Source organism: Cyprinodon tularosa, unplaced genomic scaffold (assembly GCF_016077235.1).
Source record: "Cyprinodon tularosa strain WSP-4 unplaced genomic scaffold, ASM1607723v1 ctg65, whole genome shotgun sequence".
Taxonomy (NCBI): domain Eukaryota; kingdom Metazoa; phylum Chordata; class Actinopteri; order Cyprinodontiformes; family Cyprinodontidae; genus Cyprinodon; species Cyprinodon tularosa.
Genome location: NW_024039396.1, coordinates 947,996 through 974,834, shown reverse-complemented (window position 1 = coordinate 974,834; position 26,839 = coordinate 947,996). Strand labels below are relative to the sequence as shown.

The 26,839-nt window shown below is 37.4% G+C and overlaps 2 protein-coding genes across 4 annotated transcripts in view; one reads left to right on the top strand and one right to left on the bottom strand.

Annotated features, from left to right (window-relative positions):
* Positions 1-79: 79 nt before the first annotated feature.
* dnajb9a (DnaJ heat shock protein family (Hsp40) member B9a) lies at positions 80-5,952 on the bottom strand. Its single transcript, XM_038308850.1, has 3 exons — positions 5,786-5,952; positions 5,266-5,496; positions 80-1,399 (listed from the first exon to the last, which is right to left on the bottom strand). The coding sequence occupies exons 2-3, from the start codon at positions 5,480-5,482 to the stop codon at positions 987-989; spliced, it is 630 nt and encodes a 209-aa protein (XP_038164778.1). The 5' UTR covers positions 5,483-5,496; positions 5,786-5,952; the 3' UTR covers positions 80-986.
* A 1,626-nt stretch (positions 5,953-7,578) lies between these two features.
* The window catches only part of LOC119799133 (calcium-independent phospholipase A2-gamma-like), a 48,103-nt gene continuing 28,842 nt past the window's right edge, over positions 7,579-26,839 (top strand). Inside the window, exons 1-8 of one of the 3 annotated variants that reach the window (XM_038308913.1) lie at positions 7,579-7,737; positions 7,958-9,102; positions 12,854-13,003; positions 19,118-19,269; positions 19,483-19,577; positions 22,170-22,341; positions 25,149-25,206; positions 25,309-25,503. In XM_038308913.1, coding sequence (XP_038164841.1) covers positions 8,008-9,102; positions 12,854-13,003; positions 19,118-19,269; positions 19,483-19,577; positions 22,170-22,341; positions 25,149-25,206; positions 25,309-25,503 — 1,917 coding nt within the window. In that variant the 5' untranslated portion in view covers positions 7,579-7,737; positions 7,958-8,007. Of the gene's footprint in view, positions 7,742-7,957; positions 9,103-12,853; positions 13,004-19,117; positions 19,270-19,482; positions 19,578-22,169; positions 22,342-25,148; positions 25,207-25,308; positions 25,504-26,839 lie in introns of those variants that run through there. The other 2 variants (XM_038308912.1, XM_038308914.1) reach the window with 2 other exon arrangements.

Here is a 26,839-nt window from a genome sequence, read left to right as displayed (position 1 = left end):
AGGATATGAGTTTCATTTTTTAAATTAATGATGTAATGGAATTAACTGACTTAATGAAGTCCACATCTCCCACCTCTAATACAATCTGCATATTTTCAGTCTTTAATAAACAATTACAACTTTTTTTGTTACAATTTACTTAAAGTGCCTTTTAATATTTTACAAGGTAAAATATGGAAAACATATCCAACACAGTGGCACAGTAGAAGTTGAAACAATCAGAGATATAAGCACCAACATAACCTACAGGTGAAGCTTACCAGACCCCTGTGGGTTTATTAGCTAGTGTTTGTTAAGTCAGTTCAGCTGTATAGCTTATAATCAAGAGCTCCAAAAGAAAGCCACTGGAATTCATATTCAATGTTTCAAAACCTCTGTGAATCACAAAGATAATAGAAGAGGCTTTTTTTAAAGAACGTCAGGCATGAATTCCTGTTGTCTAGTACTCCAGCACTTATTTTTAGAGTGCATTGTGTTCTAAAATCTAACACAAACACACATATATCTATGATACTAGTTTTTTCTGTTTAACAGATAGTCTAATAACTTTGCAAAAAGTGCTCCGGTAGTGGGTTGACCACAAACATTTGAAAAGAAAGGACACCATCATCATACAGCCTAGGAGTGTTTCAGAACAGTGGAGAACAAACATTGAAACAAAGATGCAGAGGATGCTAGGTTACTGTGATCCCTGCTTTCATCAGAAAACCCTAAACTAATTCTTCAAATGTTTGTAAATTGTGATGTGACCTATGAATTTATGACTGTTAATGAGCAACAAGTAAAAAAAAAAGAAAAAAAAAATGGCTTTCAGCTTATATAAAGAGAAATTATAACTCCCTAACATTCAATTACAATAAAGCTTATTTCAATTTAGAGGAATGCTCTCTAAAGTCATTGTTTGCTTGCAAACTACGTTCTTCTCAATAATCCTGACAATGCAGATTTCTGTAGTTTTCTTGTGTTGTTTTAAGCTAGAAATCCCTTTAGGATGCAGTGCAGTCTGTGTAAGTGGTCACCATGTTTCCTCTGCGCTGTGTTACAGTTCGGCAGTGTTGCTTCGTCGCACCGTGAAACCTGCCCTCAGTCTGTTTGCTATGTCTATCAAAAGTAAACATTCGATCCATGTCGTCAAACATGTCGTCGAGCATCCCAGCCCCGAAGCCACCCTGGAAGTGTCTCTTGTTTCTGTTGTGGGACCTGGAGTGTTCTTCAAAGTGTCTTCTGTGGCGAGAATGTCTGTTTTGGCTGTAGATGTTAAAGTCCTTAAACATGTCATCGAAGTTGAAGGTGAAAGGCTGGTGGCTTCCAGGTTTTTGCGTCTCCCCAGTGAAGTATGCGTTGTCACCAAACTGATCGTATTTTCTTCTTCTGCCCTCGTCGGACAAAACCTCATAAGCTGCAAACACAGAGAGACGATTTAGTCAAAGAGGACGAGGAAATCTAGATTACTAGAGAGGACATCATGCTTCTGTAATACTAACAGGATTATAAACTGTATTTGGCAAATTTTATTACATTTAATTCAATTCACTTCTCCCAAAAGACAAATTTAGTTTTGGTACTGCCCATCCAAGAAAAAGCCTCTGACAGTGGAATAAATTAGACCAACATTACATTTCTACCCAGTAGTATTAAAACAACACAAATCAGAAACATAAACACTTAGCCAAGCAGGATATTGCAAAACAAGGGGAAATAAAAATTTACTGGAATAGAAAATTACTGAGGTTAATGGTAAAAATAATTCAGTAAAAATGTAAAAAGTGTTATTTCTGTTGCAGTATTATTTCATAATTAAATCAGTATCACATATCTGCAGTATAGAAGAACATTTTGAAACATAATTTCTCTAAATTACTCAACTTATTTTTCTTTATTTCATGTAGGATTCAATGCCGTAAAACAAAGATTAAAACAATCGTTAATGATTTAACAGCTCCTCTAACTGTGAATCGTGGCCACTTCACTAGATGTGTGACCTGTTGGTTAAACGCTGCCTTCTGTAACCCCGAGAAACTTCTCTGGTGTGAGTAAGATTACAATTTCTGTCAAAATCTATTGTCATGTGTCATCGTTATTTAATAATAGGGCTAAAACAAAGAATTATTTTGCTTGCTTTTTTTTTTTATCTCGCTTTTTTTTTCTTTCAATTGATTGATTATTAACAGCATAGCCAAAGATTCTTTAAAGAAGACTTTTCTCTAAATTAAACCAGGTGAAACTCAAACTTTTCCACTTGAGGAGTTCTGGATAGAGGATACTGACAGACGAAAACTTTTAATCTTAAATGCAAAATGTTTATATACGGAAGAGGATTAGGGCCACTAAAAAACAAAAAAAAAGTTAACTGATTTTTAAATTTTATTTCAGTTTAACATCGGAAAAAAGTCAGAATTCTGACTTTAATCTCAGAATTCTGACTTTTTTCTCAGAATTCTGACTTTTTTCTTAGAATTCTTACTTTTTTCTTAGAATTCTGACTTTAATCTCAGAATTCTGACAATAAAAAAAGTCAGAATTCTGACTTTTTTCTCAGAATTCTGCCTTTAATTTCAGAATTCTGACTTTTTTCTCAGAATTCTGACTTTTTTTCCTCAGAATTCTGACTTTTTTTTCTCAGAATTCTGACTTTTTTTTTATTGTCAGAATTCAGTCAGAATTCTGAGATTAAAGTCGGAATTCTGAGAAAAAAGTCAGAATTCTGAAATTAAAGTCAGAATTCTGAGAAAAAAGTCAGAATTCTGACTTTTTTCCCATACTATACTGAAATAAAAAAAAAAAAAAATCTGTTAACTTTTTTTTTTTTTTTCAGTGGCCCTAATCCTCTTCCGTATTTATATATATATATATATATATATACAGGTGCTGGTCATAAAATTAGAATATCATGAAAAAGTAGATTGATTTCAGTAATTCCATTTAAAAAGTGAAACTTGTATATTATATTCATACATTACATACAAACTCATATATTTCAGATGTTTATTTTGTTTAATTTTGATGATTACAAATGACAAATGAAAATCTCAAATTCATCATATCAGAAAATTAGAATATTACTGAAGACCAATAAAAACAAAGGATTTATAGAAATGTTGGCCAACTGAAAAGTATGAACATGAAAAGTATGAGCATGTACAGCACTCAGTATTTAGTTGGGCCTCCTTTGGCCTGTATTACTGCAGCAATGCGGCGTGGCATGGAGTCGATCAGTCTGTGGCACTGCTCAGGTGTTATGATAGCCCAGGTTGCTCTAATAGTGGCTTTTAGCTCTTCTGAATTGTTGGGTCTGGTGTATTGCATCTTCTTCTTCACAATACCCCATAGATTTTCTATGGGGTTAAGGTCAGGAGAGTTTGCTGGCCAATTAAGAACAGGGATACCATGGTCCTTCAACCAGGTACTGGTAGCTTTGGCACTGTGTGCAGGTGCCAAGTCCTGTTGGAAAATGAAATCTGCATCTCCAAAAAGTTGGTCAGCTGCAGGAAGCATGAAGTGCTCTAAAACTTCCTGGTATGTGGCTGCGTTGACCCTGGACCTCAGAAAACACAATGGACCAACACCAGCAGATGACATGGCACCCCAAACCATCACTGACTGTGGAAACTTTACACTGGACTTCAAGCAACGTGGATGAAGTGCCTCTCTTCTTTTCCTCCAGACTCTGGGACCTTGATTTCCAAAGGAAATGCAAAATTTACTTTCATCAGAGAACATGACTTTGGACCACTCACCAGCAGTCCAGTCCTTTTTCTCTTTAGCCCAGGCAAGACGCTTCTGACGCTGTCTGTGGTTCAAGAGTGGCTTGACACAAGGAATGCGACAGCAGAAACCCATGTCTTTCATACGTCTGTGTGTGGTGGTTCTTGAAGCACTCACTCCAGCTGCAGTCCACTCTTTGTGAATCTCCCCCACATTTTTGAATGGGTTTTGTTTCACAATCCTCTCCAGGGTGCGGTTATCTCTCTTGCTTGTACACTTTTTTTGACCACATCTTTTCCTTCCCTTCGCCTCTCTATTAATGTGCTTGGACACTGAGCTCTGTGAACAGCCAGCCTCTTTAGCGATGACCTTTTGTGTCTTGCCCTCCTTGTGCAAGGTGTCGATGGTCGTCTTTTGGACAACTGTCAAGTCAGCAGTCTTCCCCATGATTGTGTAGCCTATAGAACTAGACTGAAAGACCATTTAAAGGCTTTTGCAGGTGGTTTGAGTTAATTAGCTGATTAGAGTGTGGCACCAGGGGCCATCAATTTTGAACCTTTTCACAATATTCTAATTTTCTGATATGATGAATTTGAGATTTTCATTTGTTGTCATTTGTAATCATCAAAATTAAACAAAATAAACATCTGAAATATATGAGTTTGTATGTAATGTATGAATATAATATACAAGTTTCACTTTTTAAATGGAATTACTGAAATCAATCTACTTTTTCATGATATTCTAATTTTATGACCAGCACCTGTATATATATATATATTTTTTTTACAATTTGATATAATTACTGCTCTAAGTATTCGCTCTATCAGCTAAAGGCATATTTTAGAGACTCTTTACTCCACTTAATGATTAATCAATCACTAAATTAGTTGAATATTATTTTTTTAAATCAATATGATGAGTAATTTGATTAATTGTTTCAGTTCTATTTAATACATAAACATGAAAGAGTTTTCTTCTCCGGAAAAGAACCAGAGAGAGAAAGCTTCAAGGTGTAAACACTGAGCTTTCCTCAAAATATAGTACGACATGATTTTGCTCTAAAGTAAAAGGCTGTGTGGTTTCTCTGCATTATTAATTAAATCATGAATTACTTTGAGACATTAGCATCTTATTAAAGAAAGTTTTCTTTTAGTTCTGCAATTCATAGCAAAGGTTGTTAGGAATAAATCTAAAATAGATTCATAATTTCCAGTTTTTATCACAACATTACTCCCATTTTTTTACCAATACCATGAAGTTGTACAAGATAATTAACAGATCCCAATTTCAGCATTAGGTGAAGGAATTTTTTTTTTTTTTGTATAAAGATTTTAAATCACATATCCTTATTATTCAGCTTCAAAATATGCGCAAATAGAACAGAGTCAATTTTGTGATTTCAAAATAAAAAAGGGTGATAACTTTATGAGCCTGTACATCATGGCCTGTTATAATAAAAGACAACAAAACAAAATGCATTGTTTGTGCATACCTGATGTAAAGGAAAACGCTAAATCATACATTTTTTATGTAGGTCTCGCTTCAGAAATTGCTTACCTTCAGCAATCTCTCTGAATCTCACTTCAGCATCTGGATTCTTGTTTTTATCGGGGTGGAATTTCATTGCAAGCCTGTGGAAAGCCTTCTTTATCTGGCGCTCTGTTGCACCTCTGGACACTCCCAGGATATCATAGTAGTCCTTCTTAGCGACAATCAGCTCTGTTATCATGAGGACGCACACTGCAAACAGCAGGACAGACTGGACAGCTGCCATGGCCGCACTGCTCCCTGCACTTAACAAGAAAAACAACGTAATAACATTATCGTAACAAGAGCACATTTAAGCTAGTAAGGTAGCAGGACAACAAAACAATAGATTTTTTATCTATTAGAAAACAGTTTATCATAATAACGGGAAAACGTATTTCCAGATAAAAGTCGAGGAAAAGTAACACACGTTAAACAAACAAAAACTTCAAAACGATTCCGTCATGATGATGCTATTCGGTCTTTCCTAGCTTAACTGCTAACATCATCTATTAGACTCTTAATAGTAAGCTTTTAGGATTTGTATAACCTTTTGGTAATCCACTGGCGTCCTCGTTCACAAAATCTTTAACAATTTAACCAACGCAATCCATCATCATGATGCAAATATATTATTATGCCACTAAAAGTAGGAATCGTGAAAACCCGGTTTTTTTTCCCTCTTTCTTCTTCATGGGCTTTTGGCGTTTGGCAACATCATATGGGGTGTAAAACCCCCACCTACTGGTATGGGCTAACACGTACTTTATGTTGTAGTATCTAGTCTTATAAATATCGTAAAAAATTACTGTTATATCCCCGAAAATATAATATAATATTCATAATTTCAGCCTCTGATTCTTTACGTATTGTTTTTATAAGGAATTTGTCTTTTTTCTCGATAGTTTTTAAACCCCCGCTCAGAAACATTGATTCTGTCCTTCCGCGCCCTCTAGTGGTCGTTGCCATGATAATTTACCATTCAACTGACCCAGTTGAATACATTAACTTTATGACAATTTAATTTTATTATCAATGTTTATTTATATATATAAATATATATAATATTAATTATTTAATTACAATGATTTAATTAAGTTCTATACATTTTTTTGACAGTGAAAATAATTACTACTTCTACAAATGATTTTTAACTGATTCCATTTTTTATCGATAAAAATCACACACTGAACTCAAGGAAAATAAAATCTATTTTATACAAATGCTTGGCATATTGAAATAATAACATGTAATTTGAGCAAAAATAATAATATTTTCATATTTCAGCAGTTAGCTATAAGTCCTAATAATATTATTCTTTATTATAATGTTATTATTTTTTAAGTACAGAGATTATATTATTTTTTATACATAGATTATATAATTTTTTCTTGATTCTATTTGACTCGTTAATTTTGAAACATTTTAAAGAGTCATGACAAGAATTTCAACGCAAATTAAATAGTGCACCAACAATTATTATTGTTGTTATTTAAAAAAAAATTAAACAAAAATATATGAACATTATTATTTATACAATACCAAATAGACACGTTTAAAATAAGACAACAACAAGTTAGAACATTTCTTTTCACACAAATCATCTGGAACAGTAATAGTAAAGACGTGTGGACTGTGTGAGAAAGCAAAGTTTCATTAGGCTGAAAGAAGCAGTAATAAACTGAAGATGATTGGATTAAAGGGACAATAGGTGATGAATTCATGAAGACCGGAGCTTTTGTTTACTAATTTTGCACAGTACTTCACATAATTATTTATAAATGTCATTGTTAACACATGCATGGATAGCATCGTTTTGTTCAGTGAATTTTTTTTTTTTTTTTTTTTACATGAGTATGCAATAAAGTTTTGTAGTTTCTAATGTTTCCTCCAAGGTAAATTTCTTTCCCAGAATCCTGCTTATACATCCTTTATCAGTTTTAGGGTTTAGTAGTTAGTATTTTCTTTGAAATAGTTTTTTTCAGATGCAAAGCTACTTGCCTCAGTATGTTGTAAGAATGTGTGAAAAGTTATCAATTAAACTTAAATAGTAACCATAACTCAATTTGTTACATATAAAATCCCAAACGTTCGTTACTAAATAAATAGCTGTGTATATATTTTTATTATGATGAGTTACTAGAACATGATGAATAATATTCTCTGGGATTAATCACTGAATTTACATTTAGTTGTAAGGTTTAAATCGCTTCCTCCACTCAGCCGCCTCTCAAAAGCTATATATTAAAGAGAATTTTCTCAACCAATCAGCGCATTCGATTTATGGGCCAAGTTTAGCCAGCCAATAGGGAAGCGGATAGAGCCCCACGTGGGTGTTGTTTTTCTTTAGACAGTCAGCCTGTCGTCATTCTGGAAGTTATCCGGAGCTATATCGTCTCCGGGGGAGGTGTTTATAGTTTAGTGTTGACTCCAATCGAAATAGGCCGACATAATGACATTATTTTGGGATGTTTTACCAAACTGAGACGACAACATAAGAAGGCAGGTAGGAGTTTTTATGCCTAAAAGGCCTTAATGGAACTAGCAAGCTGCGCTAAGCTAGTCACTGATGTCCAACTGTTCACCGCTTTAGCTTGGATATATTTTTACTGATGAAACTAATGCTTTAACACTGTTTTCTGTTAAATCCTATTATTATTTTCGTTCCTTTTGTTTTTATTATGTAAAACTTAAAGCGCTGTTTTCCTGTATTAATTAACAGGTAAATGACAGAACCTGCAGATGGTGTCCATCTTCATCCTCTGACACAACATGAACCATAGATGGGCTCCAAATATCTTGGTGAGAATAGACAGAGCATCTTTAATGTGCCAGACTCATTGTCGGAGGTCTGCGGGGTTTCTGCTCTGGTTTGGATCCTTTCACTGTAGGATCAATGGCCAACATCCTACTGGCTACCTCAGCTTGAGGCACTTCCATCATCTGAAGCTTAAGGGCAGGAGGGGCTGGCTTTTCAAAGCAATCCAGGTTAGGCAGAGGCTGGGGCTTCATACCAGCTCTCCATGTTTGAATACTTCAACGTCCAGGTGGTCTGCAGGTCTGGGACAGCAAATGTCTCGAGTCAGGAGTACCTTGGACACAGTTTCTAAAGCTGTGAGTGGGACACAAACAGAACTCCTGTCCAAAATCTCTCGCCTCAAACCAAAGGCACAGAAACAATCCCAGGTCAGTGTTGAATCTGCTGAGGAAAAGACAATCACCCCCACTCATTCTCCCACTGCATCCACAAAGACCCCTACCCCCACTCCTCTCGCTGCTTCTGCTCAGTTGGCCGTCACTCCTGCCCTCGCCCCTGTTCCCAATAAAAAGCTGAAACGTATTTCCCCCGCCGTCAGACCTAGTTCTACTAAGAAGCCGGAGGAGCTCCCAGCACCTCCGAATAACATTGGGAACAAAACCACAACTTCCAAAGAATCTCCAGGGCTATTCCATCCCAGTACCCTTTCAGCCAACCTGGACGAGACCTACAGCTACCTGTCTCATCACATCAACTCTTACTTTGGCAGCTTCGCAAAGACTCAGGACAAGAAAGACGATGGCGTCGACAACAACCCTCCTCAGCGACCAACCGACCTCGTACCTGTGTCTCAGAAAGATGAACCCTCCGCCTCAGTCACCCCACCCTCCAAGAAGAGTTTGGGACAGTACTTGTCATATTCCGCTCTTGTCGGGAACTACATTGCTCCTCTTGTTCCTAAATTCAGAGGAGGAGAATCTAAAAGCTCCATGATGGAGGAGGAGAAGAAACCTGATGGTGTGATGGTAAAACAGGTGGAAGGGCCCAAAAGGAAAGAGCAGAGTGCTGCAGAGGAGAAAGCCAAGAAACTCCTGCTTCAACGAGAGAAGGTAGGTTAGCAACTGCACAGGTATATATTATTACCTGTTGCTAAGCAGGAAACACAGAAAGAAAAACTACTGTATAGGAAAACTATTTAGATTAGATTAGATGAGCTTTATTGATCTCACAGTGGAGAAATTCACTCGTCACATATTGGCATAGTAGTTAAAGAAGGTGCAAACAAGGAGGAAAAAGGTGCATTAAAGGAATAGTACACCCAAAACATGATTAGCCTTCATTTTCTACTCACCCCCATGCTGAACAACACTCTGGAGTACTTTTTTGATATCTCAAATGCATCTGGAGATCTGGGAGGCTTCTTGCTGTCTGCTGACATTCAAATAATGGAGGTCTATGGTGCCCGAGACAGAAAGGTCCATAAAAGTCCACAAAAAAACGTGTCAATATTCCTCCATACTGCTCGTCCAATGTATTCCAAGTGTCCTGAGTGGGTAGCATCTAGAATTTACTCGAAACGAAGTCATTTAGAATGTTTTTAGAGCATAAACAGTAGTGTATAGGATTTCCTGAAAGCACGCGTTGGCGCGTTCATGACGCTACGGAAGCTGGCAGACCAAACCAGATGAAAGTGCACATTCAGCGTCTGCTCTGCCAATAATGCAAGCGTAGAAGAAGAAATGTGCTGTTTACCTGTGCAAAGAAAGAAACAACGAAAGAAAAATGTCTGAGGACTTCAGCGTTGAGGAAGAGCATGAGTTCTTTGCCGAGCTGAATGCGCTGGTTTGGTCTGCCGGCTTCCGTAGCGTCATGAGCGCGCACGTGCGCGCTTTCAGGAAATCCTATACACTACTGTTTATGCTCTAAAAACATTCTAAATGACTTCGTTTCGAGTAAATTCTGGATGCTACCCACTCAGGACACTTGGAATACATTGGACGAGCAGTATGGAGGAATATTGACACGTTTTTTTGTGGACTTTTATGGACCTTTCTGCCTCGGGCGCCATAGACCTCCATTATTTGAATGTCAGCAGACAGCAAGAAGCCTCCCAGATCTCCAGATGCATTTGAGATATCAAAAAAGTACTCCAGAGTGTTGTTCAGCATGGGGGTGAGTAGAAAATGAAGGCTAATCATGTTTTGGGTGTACTATTCCTTTAAGAAGAATAAACAATATATATATATACAGTATATCCAGGTATATACAGTATATCAAGATAAATAAGGATTAAGGTGCAATAAGGATTAAGGTGCATATTTCTAGTTTATGTTAAACAAGGTTTGGAATCAAAACATCAGCTTCTCTCCATGTAAGGTTTGATGTTCACCTGCAGCTGACTGCAATATGATGCCATTGCATGACAGTTGGTTGTATAATACTGCTGGGCACATCCTGTCTAAGTTCTGAGAATCTGTTTTCAAAAATAACACCACCCAGATACCCTATGTGTCATACATGTGTTAGATGTGAACACATCTCAGAGTTAGGAGTAAGTAGAAACAGCACAATATTTTCTATATCAGTTTAGATCAGGGGGCGGTAAGATGAGGCTCCAGGTTGCTCTTTGAATGTCCTACAGATAATAAAGAACCAATTATTGGTTTTAATGACTGTAAAATAACATATGCCAGTTTTAGGAGCTTTAGCTGTTTTTTTAAAGTACATTTAAACTAAATTTTCATAACAAAATGACATTAAAAAGAACAAATAATATGTTTAAAGTAGTTTTTTGTTATTATTATTAGCTTGGAATCTATGTGCTTTGTTTTGCATAATTTCCCACAGATAAATATCCAGAAAATCCGTGTTTCCTCTTAATGTAAAAATTTGTATTCTGTTCTTTATTCTGCTTAAATAAAGTTCTAGGTGTTTCCAGTTACGCATTCCCTGCAGTAAGGCAAGGCAAGGCAAATTTATTTGTATAGCACAATTCAGTACAAAGACAATGCAAAGTGCTTTACATGATTAAAATACAGGAAGATAAAACAGAATCAAAGCAAGTAGGAAAACATTTAAATAAAATAAAAAATGGAGAAACAAAAAAAAAAAATATTAAAGGAATAGTACACCCAAAACATGATTAGCCTTCATTTTCTACTCACCCCCATGCTGAACAACACTCTGGAGTACTTTTTTGATATCTCAAATGCATCTGGAGATCTGGGAGGCTTCTTGCTGTCTGCTGACATTCAAATAATGGAGGTCTATGGCGCCCGAGGCAGAAAGGTCCATAAAAGTCCACAAAAAACGTGTCAATATTCCTCCATACTGCTCGTCCAATGTATTCCAAGTGTCCTGAGTGGGTAGCGTCCATAATTTACTCGAAACGAAGTCATTTAGAATGTTTTTAGAGCATAAACAGTAGTGTATAGGATTTCCTGAAAGCGCGTTCACGGCGCTACGGAAACCGCGGCAGACCAAACCAGATGAAAGTGCGCATTCAGCTCGGCAAAGAACTCATGCTCTTCCTCAACACTGAATCCTCAGACATTTTTCTTTCGTTGTTTCTTTCTTTGCACAGGTAAACAGCACATTTCTTCTTCTACGCTTGCATTATCGGCAGAGCAGACGCTGAATGCGCACTTTCATCTGGTTTGGTCTGCCGCGGTTTCCGTAGACTTGTGAACTCGCAGGCGCGCGCTTTCAGGAAGTCCTATACACTACTGTTTATGCTCTAAAAACATTCTAAATGACTTCGTTTCGAGTAAATTATGGATGCTACCCACTCAGGACACTTGGAATACATTGGACGAGCAGTATGGAGGAATATTGACACGTTTTTTGTGGACTTTTATGGACCTTTCTGCCTCGGGCGCCATAGACCTCCATTATTTGAATGTCAGCAGACAGCAAGAAGCCTCCCAGATCTCCAGATGCATTTGAGATATCAAAAAAGTACTCCAGAGTGTTGCTCAGCATGGGGGTGAGTAGAAAATGAAGGCTAATCATGTTTTGGGTGTACTATTCCTTTAAAAACAGTTGGACTAAAGAAAATATGTTTCAGTTGAACTGTTGAACTAGATCAGTCGAAGGCAATCCTAAACAAATGTGTTTTTAGTCTTGATTTAAAGGAACTCAGGCTTTCCGCACTTTTACTGTTTTCTGAAAGTTTGCTCCAGATAAGTGGAGCATAGGAACTAAATGCTGCTTCTCCATGTTTAGTTCTGGTTCTAGGTATGCAGAGCAGGCTGGAGCCAGAGGACCTGAGTGGTCTGGAGGGTTGATATTTAGATATTTAATAAAATATTTAACTATTTTTTGTTAATAGTAGATATTATAGACTCTATTTTCAGGTGCATTCAGGTCATAATGGCTCTTTGGATTTTAAAGGTTGCAGATCCCTGGTTTAGGTGTTTTTTTATTGAAAACAAGAAAAAAAGGTTTCATCAAACTGTAAAAATTTAAAACAAATATTTAATTTAAATCATAAGAGGCCTAATTTTAATCTGAATTTATGTGATGCATATGCTTGCCTTTATAGAAGTTCATAAGTTATAATTATTATATTACTTTTAATAAAAGTAAGACTAATGTACTCGATTCCTTAATCTGTTATGATTTGAACTAAATGTTTCTGTCCAGCTTGTTGAATAAGAAAAATGAAATAATTTGGTTTCACCAACTTTGTGTTCAACATTGGGTTTATATTTTCTAAACCAAAAATGATTTTATTAGGCATCTATATAATTCTTACCTATATTTTTGATGGGCTGAACAGCTTTTTAGATTTTTTTTTTTACAAAGAAAATTGTACAGTAGTTTGAAAAGAAACAAAATAACAGATACAATTTTTCCCAGATCATTGCCAGGGTGAGTGTGGACAACCGAACCCGTGCTCTGGTCCAGGCTCTCCACCGAGCGTCAGATGTCAGGGTCTACATCAGCAGGGTGGAGGACTTAAGTTACCACCTGCTGGAGTTTCCAGAGACCCGTGGTGTTGCAGTCAAGGTGAGAATCTGTGAGATGACAGACTTTCCTTTTTTCCCTCTTTTTCTCTCCTTGTTGCTTCCTGTCAATGCTCTAGGAGATCTTCAACTGCTTTTAGGCTCAGTCAACAAATTCAGAACTTTAAATTACAGTCAGTTGTATTTTTGTGAATTAAATGAAATTCAGGGCAGGTAGTACTGTTGCCTTGTAGCAGGAAAGTCCTGGGTTTTAGTCCACCTTTCTGCATGGAGTTTGCATAATCTCCCTGTGCATGTGTGGGTTCTCTTCGGGTACTCCGGCTGCCTCCCAAAGTCCAAAAACATGACTTTTAATTGACTTGTCTAACTTCTCCTTAGATGTGAGTGTGTGTCCTGGTTGTTTGTCCTGTTTGTCTCTGTGTTGCCCTGTGATAGACTGGCGATCTGTCCGGGGTGAACCCCGCCTCTCACCCATTGACAGCTGGATAAGGCACCAGCATCCTTCGCGACCCCAGCTGGGTTAAGCGTGACGTAAAAATGGATGAAATGAAATTCACTTCATCCAGGAAAGAATGGGGGGAAAAGCCCCCTCACCCATTTTTTTTTTAACACAGATTTTAGTTCATGATTCATATATTTATCTTTAATTTATATGATAAATATGAAATAGATTAAAGCTCTATAAAGGATTCTTCTACTGATACTGCCACCTGTGTTCAAAACACAGAAGTGCAGCAATCTTCTGCTGGTTCTTGTAACTCGTGCTCAGACTTGACAATTTTTTATTTTTTAAATTTTTTTCCATCCTACGTGTAGTTATTATATGAGCTGAGCTGAAAGTCGGCTGCTTCTGAATATCCACAATATTCATCTTGAATACAATGTTTTGATTGTTTGCTATCTCGGAACTATTAACATAGACGCGTTTCCCGCCACGTTCCTCGAAAGGTGCGCAAACTTCCAACACAAAGTAAATGAAGGAAAATAGGCTCCAGGCTTATAGGCGCTGAACTACTGAGCTGTCACTCTGCTTATCAAACATATTTTAGTCTTAAAAAGGCAGTTTTAAAGATATTTTTCCATAGAAACTTTCATAATGTCTCTTTGAGGAATGTCATTTTTATTTCAAGTTGTTTTTAGATCAGTTTCCACCTTTGTCTGATGCTAAATGACACCTGGGTTAATGGTGGTTGTTGATACCTGCTGCCATCATGTGTTTTTTAGCTGCTCAATCCAGAGATAACACCTAAAACTGTCATGAGGACAACGTTGTTCTCATGGAACATGCTTACGTCTTCTAAGCGTCGCAGTTCCACCCTTGTTAACTTAAAAGGTGTTTACTACAACAAGAACTTAAGGCTGATTTATATTTCGAAACTCGGTCATCTGCGTAGGCACCTCTCTCAAATTGTAGGTGGCTCCAGACAGGAGGCATCTGATTGGTAAAATCTACAACTGCTCTACACTAGGCGTATTTCTTGTTTGGTACCTTAAAGGCTTGTTTCATTTGTATTACTGCCATCGTGGAAACAAATCGTGAAGTTGGACCAGCTAGAAGAGCGAGATGATCAACATCCGCTCTACACTATGCGTCTCCTGTTTGGTACCTTGCCGGCTTGTTTTGTTTGTATGAGCGCGATTGTGGAAAAAAGCTTGTGAAGTTGAACCAGCTAGAAGAGCGAGATGTACGAGAACGCTGGGACCCTTTTTCCACCTGGATCCCGGCTCTTTTTCGCCCTCATGTCCCCCGTAGTCAGACAAACTTGCCCCCATTTCCTCACCGCCTCGGCCGTATCTAGACCCACAGCTCTCTTGCGTTGTGGCGTGAAATAAACGCAGACCATGCTTCAATATTGAGCCCAAATCAATAATGTCTGTGTCATACCTGCGACAAGCTCACTGCAGCACACTGCTGTGGAAGTATAACCAGCCCTTTAGACCAGAGGTCTTCAACAGGGGGTCTGCGGAGGTACTGCATGGGGGTCGGGAAACTTTTGGTTAATTCATTTTTTTTTTTTTTTTTTATATTCCCTCCTGAATTGAAATGTCTTTAAATCCACATTAACATGAATTCAACATACTGTAGTTAACAGATAAATGGAGGCAGAAGATGTCTTTCAGTCATCAATGCACGCATTCAGCGACACACAGGAGCTCTTTCAAGCTGGGCACCGTTTCATTCACAACACCTGTCCCATCAACCAGGAATCAGAATCAGAAACACTTTAATAATCCCAGGGAGAAATTACTGTCCTTACATTACTCCATCTGTAATAGAGTGACTATAGGACCAGTTTGATATAACACAATTTCATACAATATATATAATTAGGGGGTCCCCGCTCCATCTTGTCATCAGTTTGGGGGTCCTTGGCCTAGAAAACGTTGAAGACCCCTGCTTTAGACTGATCAGTTTAGAGAAATAAGTGTTACCTTTAGAGACACTAAGCTTTTGCTTCTAATCCAAGTGGTTCATGAGGAGCATCTAATTCATTTCCTATGTGTCAAGATGGCGGTCCACTGCATAAAGGACTGCATGTTGGAGGAAGCTAAGAACTTCCTGTTAAACCCATGGAGCAGCACAGGAGTGCCAACAGCTCTGAGGAAAGTTTAGTGGTAAACCTGCACCTGAAGAATGAATGGCACGTCACCAACATGTTCGGATCTAGACAGAAAACAGATAGTTTGAAAAAAGGGTGAAGAAAAGCCGACACTAAACTGAGGGGGAATGATACCGGTTTCTATTCTCAGTTATATATAACCCTGTCTTGAAACTCTTTCCAAAGTAATTACATAAGCAGTCTCATTGTGATTCAGATGACCAAATACAAAACAACAGGCCCCAGCAACCAGGAGAATGAGAGGTGGGTCACTGATTTGCATCTGACCTGGAAGCCATCTAATAGGATGTTGCTCAACAAGGAAGACTCCCAGATTTCTTTAAAATGTTTTTAGATGAAGGGAAAAGTCAGCTTCCGTCCAGTTTAAGCCTGTTTTGTGGTTGCTATGATCCGAATTACTAATTTACGCAGGGTTATACAGTGGAATCAGCTTATAGTGGTTACGGATATAGTAATCAACCACTTATAGTTTTCAAAAGGCTTGAGACCGAATCTTTTCTATACATATGCTGTTTAAATAATTTGCTTATAGTAATAAAGGAATCCGCTTATGGCGTTCATTTTTGGCCATTTTATGAATATAAACGTGCAAAAATAATTAATAAATGGATCGAAAGTGATGACAGCGCTCCTGTGTCAGAGCCCGTGATGGATGAAGACATCATCACAGAGGTACAAGAGCCCTTTGGTGCGGGTACCAGTGCTGTGCGCAGCGAGGAGGGGGAGGAGGATGAGGATGAAGAAGTGGAGACTGTTGTCTCTTCTAGAGCTGAGAGAAGAAATGCAGTTTGCATTTTAAAGACTGGTCTCCTACATGTTGGTTTCAAAAACTTTGACCTTTTACATCATGTTGAAAAAGAAGTGAAATTGGTGTTGGACAACACACTGATCCAGGGAACCATGGATAAATATGTTAAGTGATTTCTTAATGCAGAGCAGCAGATCCGCAACACAAAACAGATGTAGGCTAGCTTTAAATTTTCTGTAGCCTATGCAGTTAGGTTCTATGTTGAAACAGTTTTTTTATGGAAGTAACTCTGTGTCGCTGGGATTTGAATTAAAAATTCCACTGAAATTTAAATGTTGTATGTTTGTACTTACTGTTTCAGTGTTAAAATATATTCAGAACACATTTTTTACCTAAAAAGAAGTTCATTGTCATTATTTCTACACAGTTGAAATTTCATTTGTTATTTTCTCTTCAAGCTAAAAAATGTGCATATAAAAAATTTCAACCTTTCAAAATTCAAATATTTTCAGTCTCCTGAGATTCAACTGGCTCTATTTCACTGTCTTAAATTCGGCGTCTAAATTCAGCGTAAAAAGGGAAGGGTTACTTCAGGTCACAGACATTAGCAATGGATTGTGGTGTCCAACACCCAGCCAATCCCGTTACGTTTTCTTAGTCACGTGACGTGACGCTTGTGGCGCTTATACGTAAGGAAAACCAGCATGACGGAGCCGGTCATGCAGGCTAACTCTAACTCAACGGTGAGTTTATTACTTTCATTTTTCTGTAGTTGAGTTAGCGCTAGCTTGACCGGCTCCGTCAAGCTAGTTTTCCTTCCAGAGCGCCACAAGCGTCACGTCACGTGACTAAGAAAACGTAACGGGATTGGCTGGGTGTTGGACGCCACAATCCATTGCTAATGTCTTTGACCTGAAGTAACCCCTTCCCTTTTTACACTGAATTTAGACGCCAAATTTAAGACAGTGAAATAGAGCCAGTTGAATCTCAGGAGGCTGAAAATATTGAGTTTGAAATTTGAAAGGTTGAATTTTTTTATATGCAGATTTTTTTAACACTGAAAATTTAAACTGAAAAACAAGTATTGAAAATGTAATCACTTTGAAATAGTAATGTGAATTTTTAGCTTGAAGAGAAAATAAATGAAATTTCAACTGTGTAGAAATGATAACAATGAATTTTTTTTAGGTCAAAAATGTGTTCTGAATATATTTTAGCACTGAAACAGTAAGTACAAACATACAACATTTAAATTTCAGTGGCATTTTTGATTCAAATCCCAGAAACACAAATTTACTTCCATATTTGTTTCAAACTTCAGAAAAAATGCACCGGCGGCACCAGGCTACCAGAGTTATGTCTGCGCACAGCGCAGTATACTGTAATTAAACTTGCATGGTACTGTAATAAAATTAAGTAAATGCGGAAGCTATCCGTTTCATTTATTTTTTTTCAAATGGCATTTAGTTGATATTCTGCATAAAAAAATAAGTAAAATAATGGTAAATTCGGATATAGTAATCAACCGCTAGTGTACAAATTGGCTCTGGACCAACGTGATCACTATATAAAGAGTTTCAACTGTTTAGATTTATTTCAGCACTTTTTGCTGAAAACTTGACCTATACCAGACTGCAGTAAGTGAAACCAAGTTCATTGCTGTTTTAGGTTTGCTTAATCATTTTTGACCTGTGATTTACTTGTGCATTTTTATGTAAACGTTGCCAGTGTAAAGGGTTGGACCTTCTTAGGCTTTCTGAAGTGAATAAATTCTTCATTTCATAGCTTCAGCAGCGTCACATAAACATTTCCTACTTAGATTTTTTGACCGTGGAACACATAATTCTTTCTCTGCCACCTGAAAATCCCAGGTGAATTCTATATTTTCCATCTTTGGTACCTTTTTTTTTTTTAACATCTGTGTCCTTCCAAGTTTACAGACCAGGAATCTGTAGGCTTCGTTTCTTCATGTTGCTCATCTTCCCCAATCTTTTTCCTGTCTTTCTATTGTTTGTTTTTTTACCTACCTGCTGAATTTCCCTTTCATCTCCAACATAAACAAGTATTTTTTTTAATAACTTACCTGCAATTATGAAATGTATTCTCACTTTTGGATGGTTCTCTGCAAACTTAAGCCATCACTGTGAAAATCCAGATAGTTTAGCATCGTTCTGATGCTCGGTCTGACCTGCAGCGAGTTGTTTTTACTTCTAAATGCATTGATTTGCTGCTATTCGTGTTTGCGAGCAATTAAACAGCAGTAATTAATTCAGTGTCCAGTGAATTTATTCAAAATCTTTTTTCTTTTTTTACCGACACCTCAGTCTTTATACACTGCTAGATGCTTTCCCTTTCTGGTTGGCTGATCTATGGGGAACATGCATATCAGTACTCGCGTCCATTTGGACATTGTAATCAGTAAAAAACTGTTATGACCATAAATGTATTTAAAACAGGGCCGTTCTGACTGTCAGTCTTTTTTTGGGCTTTAGAAATGGTATTTCGTACTTCTGAGTCCTGGTTTGATCCAGCAGCGTTTAGATTAAACATATACTATAATAGTGGTTTTCAAGTGTTATGAAAGAATATTAGAAATGTTTTTTTCCCTCTAAAAAAAGAAAGCAATATGTTTAATACCTCTCTTACACTTCATCTGTTCCAGTTCTCTAAGCAGCTCTGTTTTTTTTTTAAATAAATGGTCCGTTTCTGTCGATACTTCTCTATATTAGATCAATAGCATCTTTATTTCCCACTGCTGACCGCTGGTTTATATTTCCATGTTTGTCAGGAGAAGGTCATCCCTCGTCTGCTGCGTTTGGAGCAGGCCAACGATCCCGGCTTAAGGGCTGCAGTCAGAGAGGCTCTCGCCTTGGTTGGATATCATAAACCTGTCAAAGGCCGGGGGATACGAATCTTGTCCATAGACGGAGGAGGTTTACGGTACAGATTTAAAGCTTTTTCTTCTTTTTTTGCTGACAAATATGTATTTTGCATGAAATATCTTTTTTTAAAATAGATCCGAATTAGATTTTGGACTATGTCAGAAGTCAGGCATGAATGTTCAGTCAATGCTTTCTGTTTGAATAGACCTGCTGCTGCTGTTTCTCTCCATATGTATTAACCAGGCGTCTATGTTGGATATTATTCCCTCAGGGGAGTTCTTGCCCTTCAGACCTTAGAGAAGCTGGAAGCCCTGACTGGCAAACCCATTTACAAGCTGTTCGACTATATTTGTGGCGTCAGCACAGGTATGTTGTCCTCCTGTCCTACTTCTCTGTGTGCAGACTGAAGCCTGTAGGTCGATTATGAAACACTAAGAAGGGTTCTGGCTGAACTGGCAGCAGAGATCTCTTAGTGACCCATTTTTGGCTCCACTTTAGTTTTGACCTAAATTTCCTTGACATCATTGTTGAGACTTTATACTTGTGTTCATTCAATAGGCTATAATAGAAATATCGACTTTATTCTTTACAGAAATTAGGCGTGTAAAGCGGCTACATTCTACAATTAAGCCAAAATTCTTTATTTTAAATTATTTTCATTTAACCAAAAGTTTTGTTTACAATAAAAGGGAATGTAAAACGATGAAGGAAGATTATTTCTGTTTTTATTTACATTTTGATGGAAGAAAATTGCAAGTTATTTTTAATATTTTCAGTTACATTTTTTTTTTAGCTTCCAGACATGATTTCTTGTAAATAATTTCATTACGAGGAATAAAAATATGAAATTCTGAAATAAAACTTTTCTTTTTATGTATGTTTATAACCAATTTATCCTTATCCAGCTCAATGATTCTTTTTTTTTTTCTTTTACTTACTAAACAAACATCCAACGAAAGGCAATAAAAAAAGTCCACTTCACAGATTTTGTTGTTTGTTTAGGATCAGGGGAACAAACTGGTCATGTGGTTCTTCAGCTGGATTCTGTTTAGATTACAACAAATGTCAAACAAATCATTATAACATCTTTTCCCCCATTGGTGTATCATTAAAAAAAACATTTGCTTAAAAAAGCAGTGAAAACAGTGAAATCCTTTAGCAAAATGATTAATTTTAGCCTAACTTCAATACTGTTTTGTACGGAAGAGGATTAGGGCCACTGGAAAAAAAAAAAAAAGTTAACTGATTTTAAAGATTGACTTTAATCTCAGAAGTCTGACTTTTTTCTCAGAATTCTGACTTTAATCTCAAAATTCTGACTTTAATCTCAGAATTCAATTCAGTTCAATTCAATTCAGTTTATTTATATAGCGCCAAATTCACGACACACATCATCTCAAGGCACTTTACAGTTCAACCAGATCATACAGTCAAATTGATACAAAGTTTTCTATCTAAGGAAAACCAGTTGATTGCATTGACTCATTGACTCAAATACAATCCCTCACTCTAAGCATGCTTGTAGCGACAGTGGAGAGGAAAACCTCCCTTTGAACAGGAGGAAACCTCCAGCAGAACCAGGCTCAGTGTGAGCGGCCATCTGCTGAGGCCCACTGGGGTTCAAGGAGACAGAAGCAGAGAAAGAATTCTGACTTTTTTCTCAGAATTCTGACTTTAATCTCAAAATTCTGACTTTAATCTCAAAATTCTGACTTTAATCTCAGAATTCTGACTTTTTTCTCAGAATTCTGACTTTTTTTCTCAGAATTCTGACTTTTTTTCTCAGAATTCTGACTTTAATCTCAATTCTGACTTTAAGCTCAGAATTCTGACTTTAATCTCAAAATTCTGACTTTAATCTCAGAATTCTGACTTTAATCTCAGAATTCTGACTTTAATCTCAAAATTCCGACTTTAATCTCAAAATTCTGACTTTAATCTCAGAATTCTGACTTTAATCTCAGAATTCTGACAGCTAACAAACATGTTAGCATCAAGCCATAGCAATGTCTGTTTTAGAGACTAGCTCTGTTGTTTTAATGACCTTCTGCTCCTCCATTAATGAGGGGACTCCTCAGGCACGTAAGAAGTTGCCTAATTCCTTCATTTTCCACCAATGTGTCAGTGGCCACCTCAAACTACTCACATCTTTGTCAGTGAAGCTGAGTGCTCCACATCTCTTCCTTCATGGTGCCCATCTACATTAAAATCCAAAATTCTGAGAAAAAAAGTCAGAATTCTGAGAAAAAAAGTCAGAATTCTGACTTTTTTTCCCATACTAAATTGAAATAAAATTTAAAAATCAGTTAACTTTTTTTTTTTTTCCAGTGGCCCTAATCCTCTTCCAAAGTTTTGTTAATGAACCGTGGTACAAAGATAATTAAACCCTATCATGTTTATATGTTGCTTTAGTTATGACTTTAGGTGACCAGCCCTTTTAGCTGGTTTTACCACCCTGTTATAAGTGAGAGTGCCACTAGATGGTGCTGTGGACCACTTTAAGATTACTCTCCTGGTTTGCTGATTTTTACATAACAGCAGATTAAAAACAATCATTTTGTCATTTTTTTTTAAGGTTCACTCAGGCTTAATCTCCGACAGTTGGGAGGAGTATTTTCAGATTTAATGTTTGTTGTCAAATAATAATGCAAGCTGTGTGCCAGATGAAACTGTGCTCACACATTTAGAGCTCATCTCAACCGCATCCGCTCAGCTGGACTCCCTGCACTTTTCCATTAGGTCTAATCTCTGCTCTCAGCACTGTGGTGGCTTTTTATGAGTGTAAGCGATCCTTTAGAAGTGGAGAGAGCAAAAACTTAATAACATTATACTTTTTTATTTGTTTATGATTGTCCCCCCCCTCCTGCCAACACAGGCATTTTCATTTTATACCTACTCCACCAGCTTATTTTAATCTTTTTCTTTATTTTTGATGTGCTTTTTTTGTTCATATTTCAGGAGCTGTCATAGGGTTCATGCTGGGCGTGATCCAAATCCCTGTGAAAGACTGTGATGATCTGTACCGGAAGCTGGGTTCAGACGTTTTCAAGCAGAACGTGATTTTAGGGACGGTGAAGATGGGCTGGAGCCATGCTTTCTACGACAGCGAAGCCTGGGAGAACATCCTCAAGTCAGTTTGAATGTTTTGTTCATGAATAAGTTATTATTTTTAAAGGTATAAGGGAGGATTTTCGTGAATTTTTGAAAAGACCCGCCTTCTTCTCTTTAAAAAAAAAATTCACACACACAACCTGTACCTGCTCCCGAGAGGGAACGCCTGTTAAACACGTGTGAGAGCGTGCACGAGCCCATTTCTACTCGTGCACGCTCTGTTTAAAAGTTGTTGTTTCCATCGCTCATGCATGCTTACTTTTTCCTAAAGATTTTTAATTTTTCCACTATGTCAGACTCACCACCGGTAAGTGAAAATGGGACGAGCACGTAGGATCCCCTTACGTTAACATATAACCAGAATGCCTGACAATTAGGATGACCACTTATTTTGATGATCCACCTGGAAAAAGAACATCCTCCAATTTACCTTTAAGACTATGTGGTTTAAATGGCACTTTTTTTCTATTCACTACCAGTGAACGATGTGTTATTTTAGAATGACAACAAACATATAATAATATAGTAAGATACTACTTTCTCTTAGTGTTTAAGCTAATAAAAATATATAGAAACTATTCTTAAGACTGAGCCCCAAAAAATCTCATCTTTAATGTAAGAAAAATTACACTAGATATCTTTCAAAATGTGGAGAAAAAAATGCAACGCTGTACAAAATGCTCCAGGTCTCTACTATCCCTTATATTTCACACTCAAGGAGCCAAAATATTTCAAAGGGGTCTCGAGAAGAAATTCTCCAGGCTTTAAGAAGTTTTTCAAAGATTTTCTTTGAGCATGGGAAACTTTTGGAGGCATTTCCAGCCTGTATTCTCAGACTAATTTCAAAGGAATGGTGCAAGAATACTGTACCATTTAATGCATTTCAATCTCTTCTCTAATGCAATGGTTCACAATTTGTGGGGCTCAAAAGGAGCAACAAACAAGTCTTGATCTTTATAATAAAATTAATCCACATTAGTTAATATTTTTTTAGCAACAGCATTATGGACACTGACAGGTAAAGTGGATAATGTGGCCCATCTAGAGACAAGTGCTGCAAATTAGCTGTTGCTATTGTACTATGATGCAAACATGGGACTGCTGTTTTGTTCAGTTTGTCTATGTCGATATGTGTCTGTCCCTATAGAGTAAACTTGAATAATTAATAATAATAATAGTAATCCCTTTTTGGACGTCTTTTAGCATGTGGAATGCTGAAGTTCTGGTAAGGTAACACTAACATTGTGTTATAGTATATTTGGCTGCTGTGAGTTGATGTTAAATCATGGACATGCCAAAAAGAGCAACAATAAACATATTCTATCCATGAAGGTTTCCCTTCTTTAACAGATCAGGATTGTTTCAAAACGAAAGAGAAGCTACAACCACTAGCGCATCAATGCCACCATTTTCAGAGGAAATTAAAGCTGTGCTTAGTAATTGCATTAGTAAGTGCTTAATACTTTGTCTTAAACACAGTTTAGTTGATTTATTAGTACCGTAAATTCCGGACTATAAGCCGCTACTTTTTTCCCGCTGTTTGAACACTGCGGCCTATAATACAGTGCGGCTAATACATGTTTTTTTTTCAGCGACAAGGATGAGACTGAATTCAGTGACGGCATCCTGAAGCTGTTCCATTCAGACACCGAGGAAGAGGACCTTGAGGGTTTTAGTGCGCAGGAGGAAGAAGAAAGTGATTAATGACTTTTCCTGGTCGGCTGCAATGTTCTTTGCGTTGTTCAATTAAAAGTACCGGTATATGCAGCGTTATTTGCGTGTTACCGACACATACGTCTATTTAAATGTGTTACAGGTAGTTTAAAAAAAAAAAAGCATTCATAATATGTACCGTATTTGTTTGTTTTATTATACGGATTAAATCAAACGTTAAAAAAAAATGCTTACTTGTAATATCTTTATTTGTAAATATCTCATACAACGTGGGAAACCTGCGGCTTAAAATGCGGCGTGGCTTATAAAAGTATAAAATTTCTTTCTAAAATTAGAGCGTGCGGCTTGTAATCAGGTGCGTTCTATAGACAGGAATTTACGGTAATTATTATATCCTCAACCGATGGAACATTTTCATTTGGTGACAGTTCAGAGTTTTTCGAGCGTGAATGGATTGTTTCATTCAGATGGACTTGCTGCTGTGCTTTGGTTTGACCTGCTTCACCTGAATGAGCTCCAGATATTTTCCTGTAGAGCCGTTTTTCTATAAGAGCAGAGTTTATGATCTTAACTGTAGAAAGTGAAGCCTGTAGGGACTGACGGCTCCTGTGACTTCTCATAGGACTTGTTGATACAGAGTTTGGGTGATTATAGTAACCACTTTCACCATTTCTAGAGGCCGGAAGCTTATTTCTCTTAAACTCTTTCCAGTCTGACAGATATGGATAACAAACTGCTGCAGATCATTTAATTCTTATTTATCTTGATATACTGTATATACAGTGCTTGCTTGTTTATTCTTAATGCACCTTTTTCCTCCTTGTTTGCACCTTCTTTAATTACTATGCCAATATGTGACCAGTGAATTTCTCCGCTGTGAGATGAATAAAGCTCATCTTATCTAATCTAATCACAGCATTGTTCTTTTATGAGGTCTTTGGTCTATTTCATGTGGCCAAAAAGGTCTTTTTTTCATTAGCCTGCTTTAATTAAATACTGGTTTGAATACCTTCGTTCTCTTAAAAGAAAGCTGCATTTCACTGATTTATTTAACTCTGGGAAAAAAGCGTAAAACTAAAAAATGAAAAGATGAGAATGCTGTATGAAACTAAACTAAATATTAATAAAATGTGATGTTGCTCTCCTTTGCAGGGAGAAAGTGGGCTCCCACCTCTTAGTGGAGACTTCAAGAAACCCTGAATGCCCCAAGGTTAGCTTTAGATCTTTTTTTTTTTCCTCTCTTGTTTTATCTTTCCTATTTTTATCAGTTTTATTTTTATATAAATGTGTTTGTTATGTTCTCCACCTGTAGGTGGCAGCTGTGAGCACCATAGTGAACCAGGGCCTTCCTCTGAAAGCACACATCTTCAGGAACTACAACCTTCTGCCCGGGGTTCGCTCTCACTACCTGGGCGGCTGCCAGCACCAGCTGTGGCAGGCCATCCGGGCCACTTCAGCTGCTCCGGGGTACTTCCAGGAGTTCAAACTGGGAAATGATCTCCACCAGGTCAGTCGCTAAGAAAATAGTCGGGATACCATGTGTTTTTCTTTTTTTTTTTAACAAAAAATGCATGAAAAGTGCTGTTATATCAATAATGATAGATCTGCATATTTACATCAAACTAAGTTTTATCACCTTCACATTTGAGACGTTTTCTCCTTGAATTTGCTCCACATTAAAGGAATAGTACACCCAAAACATGATTAGCCTTCATTTTCTACTCACCCCCATGCTGAACAACACTCTGGAGTACTTTTTTGATATCTCAAATGCATCTGGAGATCTGGGAGGCTTCTTGCTGTCTGCTGACATTCAAATAATGGAGGTCTATGGTGCCCGAGACAGAAAGGTCCATAAAAGTCCACAAAAAACATGTCAATATTCCTCCATACTGCTCGTCCAATGTATTCCAAGTGTCCTGAGTGGGTAGCATCCATAATTTACTCGAAACGAAGTCATTTAGAATGTTTTTAGAGCATAAACAGTAGTGTATAGGATTTCCTGAAAGCGCGCACATGCGCGTTCACGACGCTACGGAAGCCGGCAGACCAAACCAGATGAAAGTGCGCATTCAGCGTCTGCTCTGCCAATATTGCAAGCGTAGAAGAAGAAATGTGCTGTTTACCTGTGCAAAGAAAGAAACAACGAAAGAAAAATGTCTGAGGACTTCAGTGTTGAGGAAGAGCATGAGTTCTTTGCCGAGCTGAATGCGCTGGTTTGGTCTGCCGGCTTCCGTAGCGTCGTGAACGCGCATGTGCGCGCTTTCAGGAAATCCTATACACTACTGTTTATGCTCTAAAAACATTCTAAATGACTTCGTTTCAAGTAAATTCTGGATGCTACCCACTCAGGACACTTGGAATACATTGGACGAGCAGTATGGAGGAATATTGACAGGTTTTTTGTGGACTTTTATGGACCTTTCTGCCTCGGGCACCATAGACCTCCATTATTTGAATGTCAGCAGACAGCAAGAAGCCTCCCAGATCTCCAGATGCATTTGAGATATCAAAAAAGTACTCCAGAGTGTTGTTCAGCATGGGGGTGAGTAGAAAATGAAGGCTAATCATGTTTTGGGTGTACTATTCCTTTTATTCAGCAAGCATACATTTAGTGATCCCAGACAGTTGATGCCTCTTCTGTTGTAATTGGAAAAAAGTCCACATTAGCTGTTATTTTTTATGCAAAACATATAATTACTAAAACTGTTGAGAATATGCATGCATTTATACACAAACACCCCTTCCCCTGCTATGCAGAATGTACTGTGTCGGATGACCCCTTCTTGGTTTCTTCCATGCGTTGTCCCTATGAAGGCTTAATTTTAGCAGTCCTTTTTTTC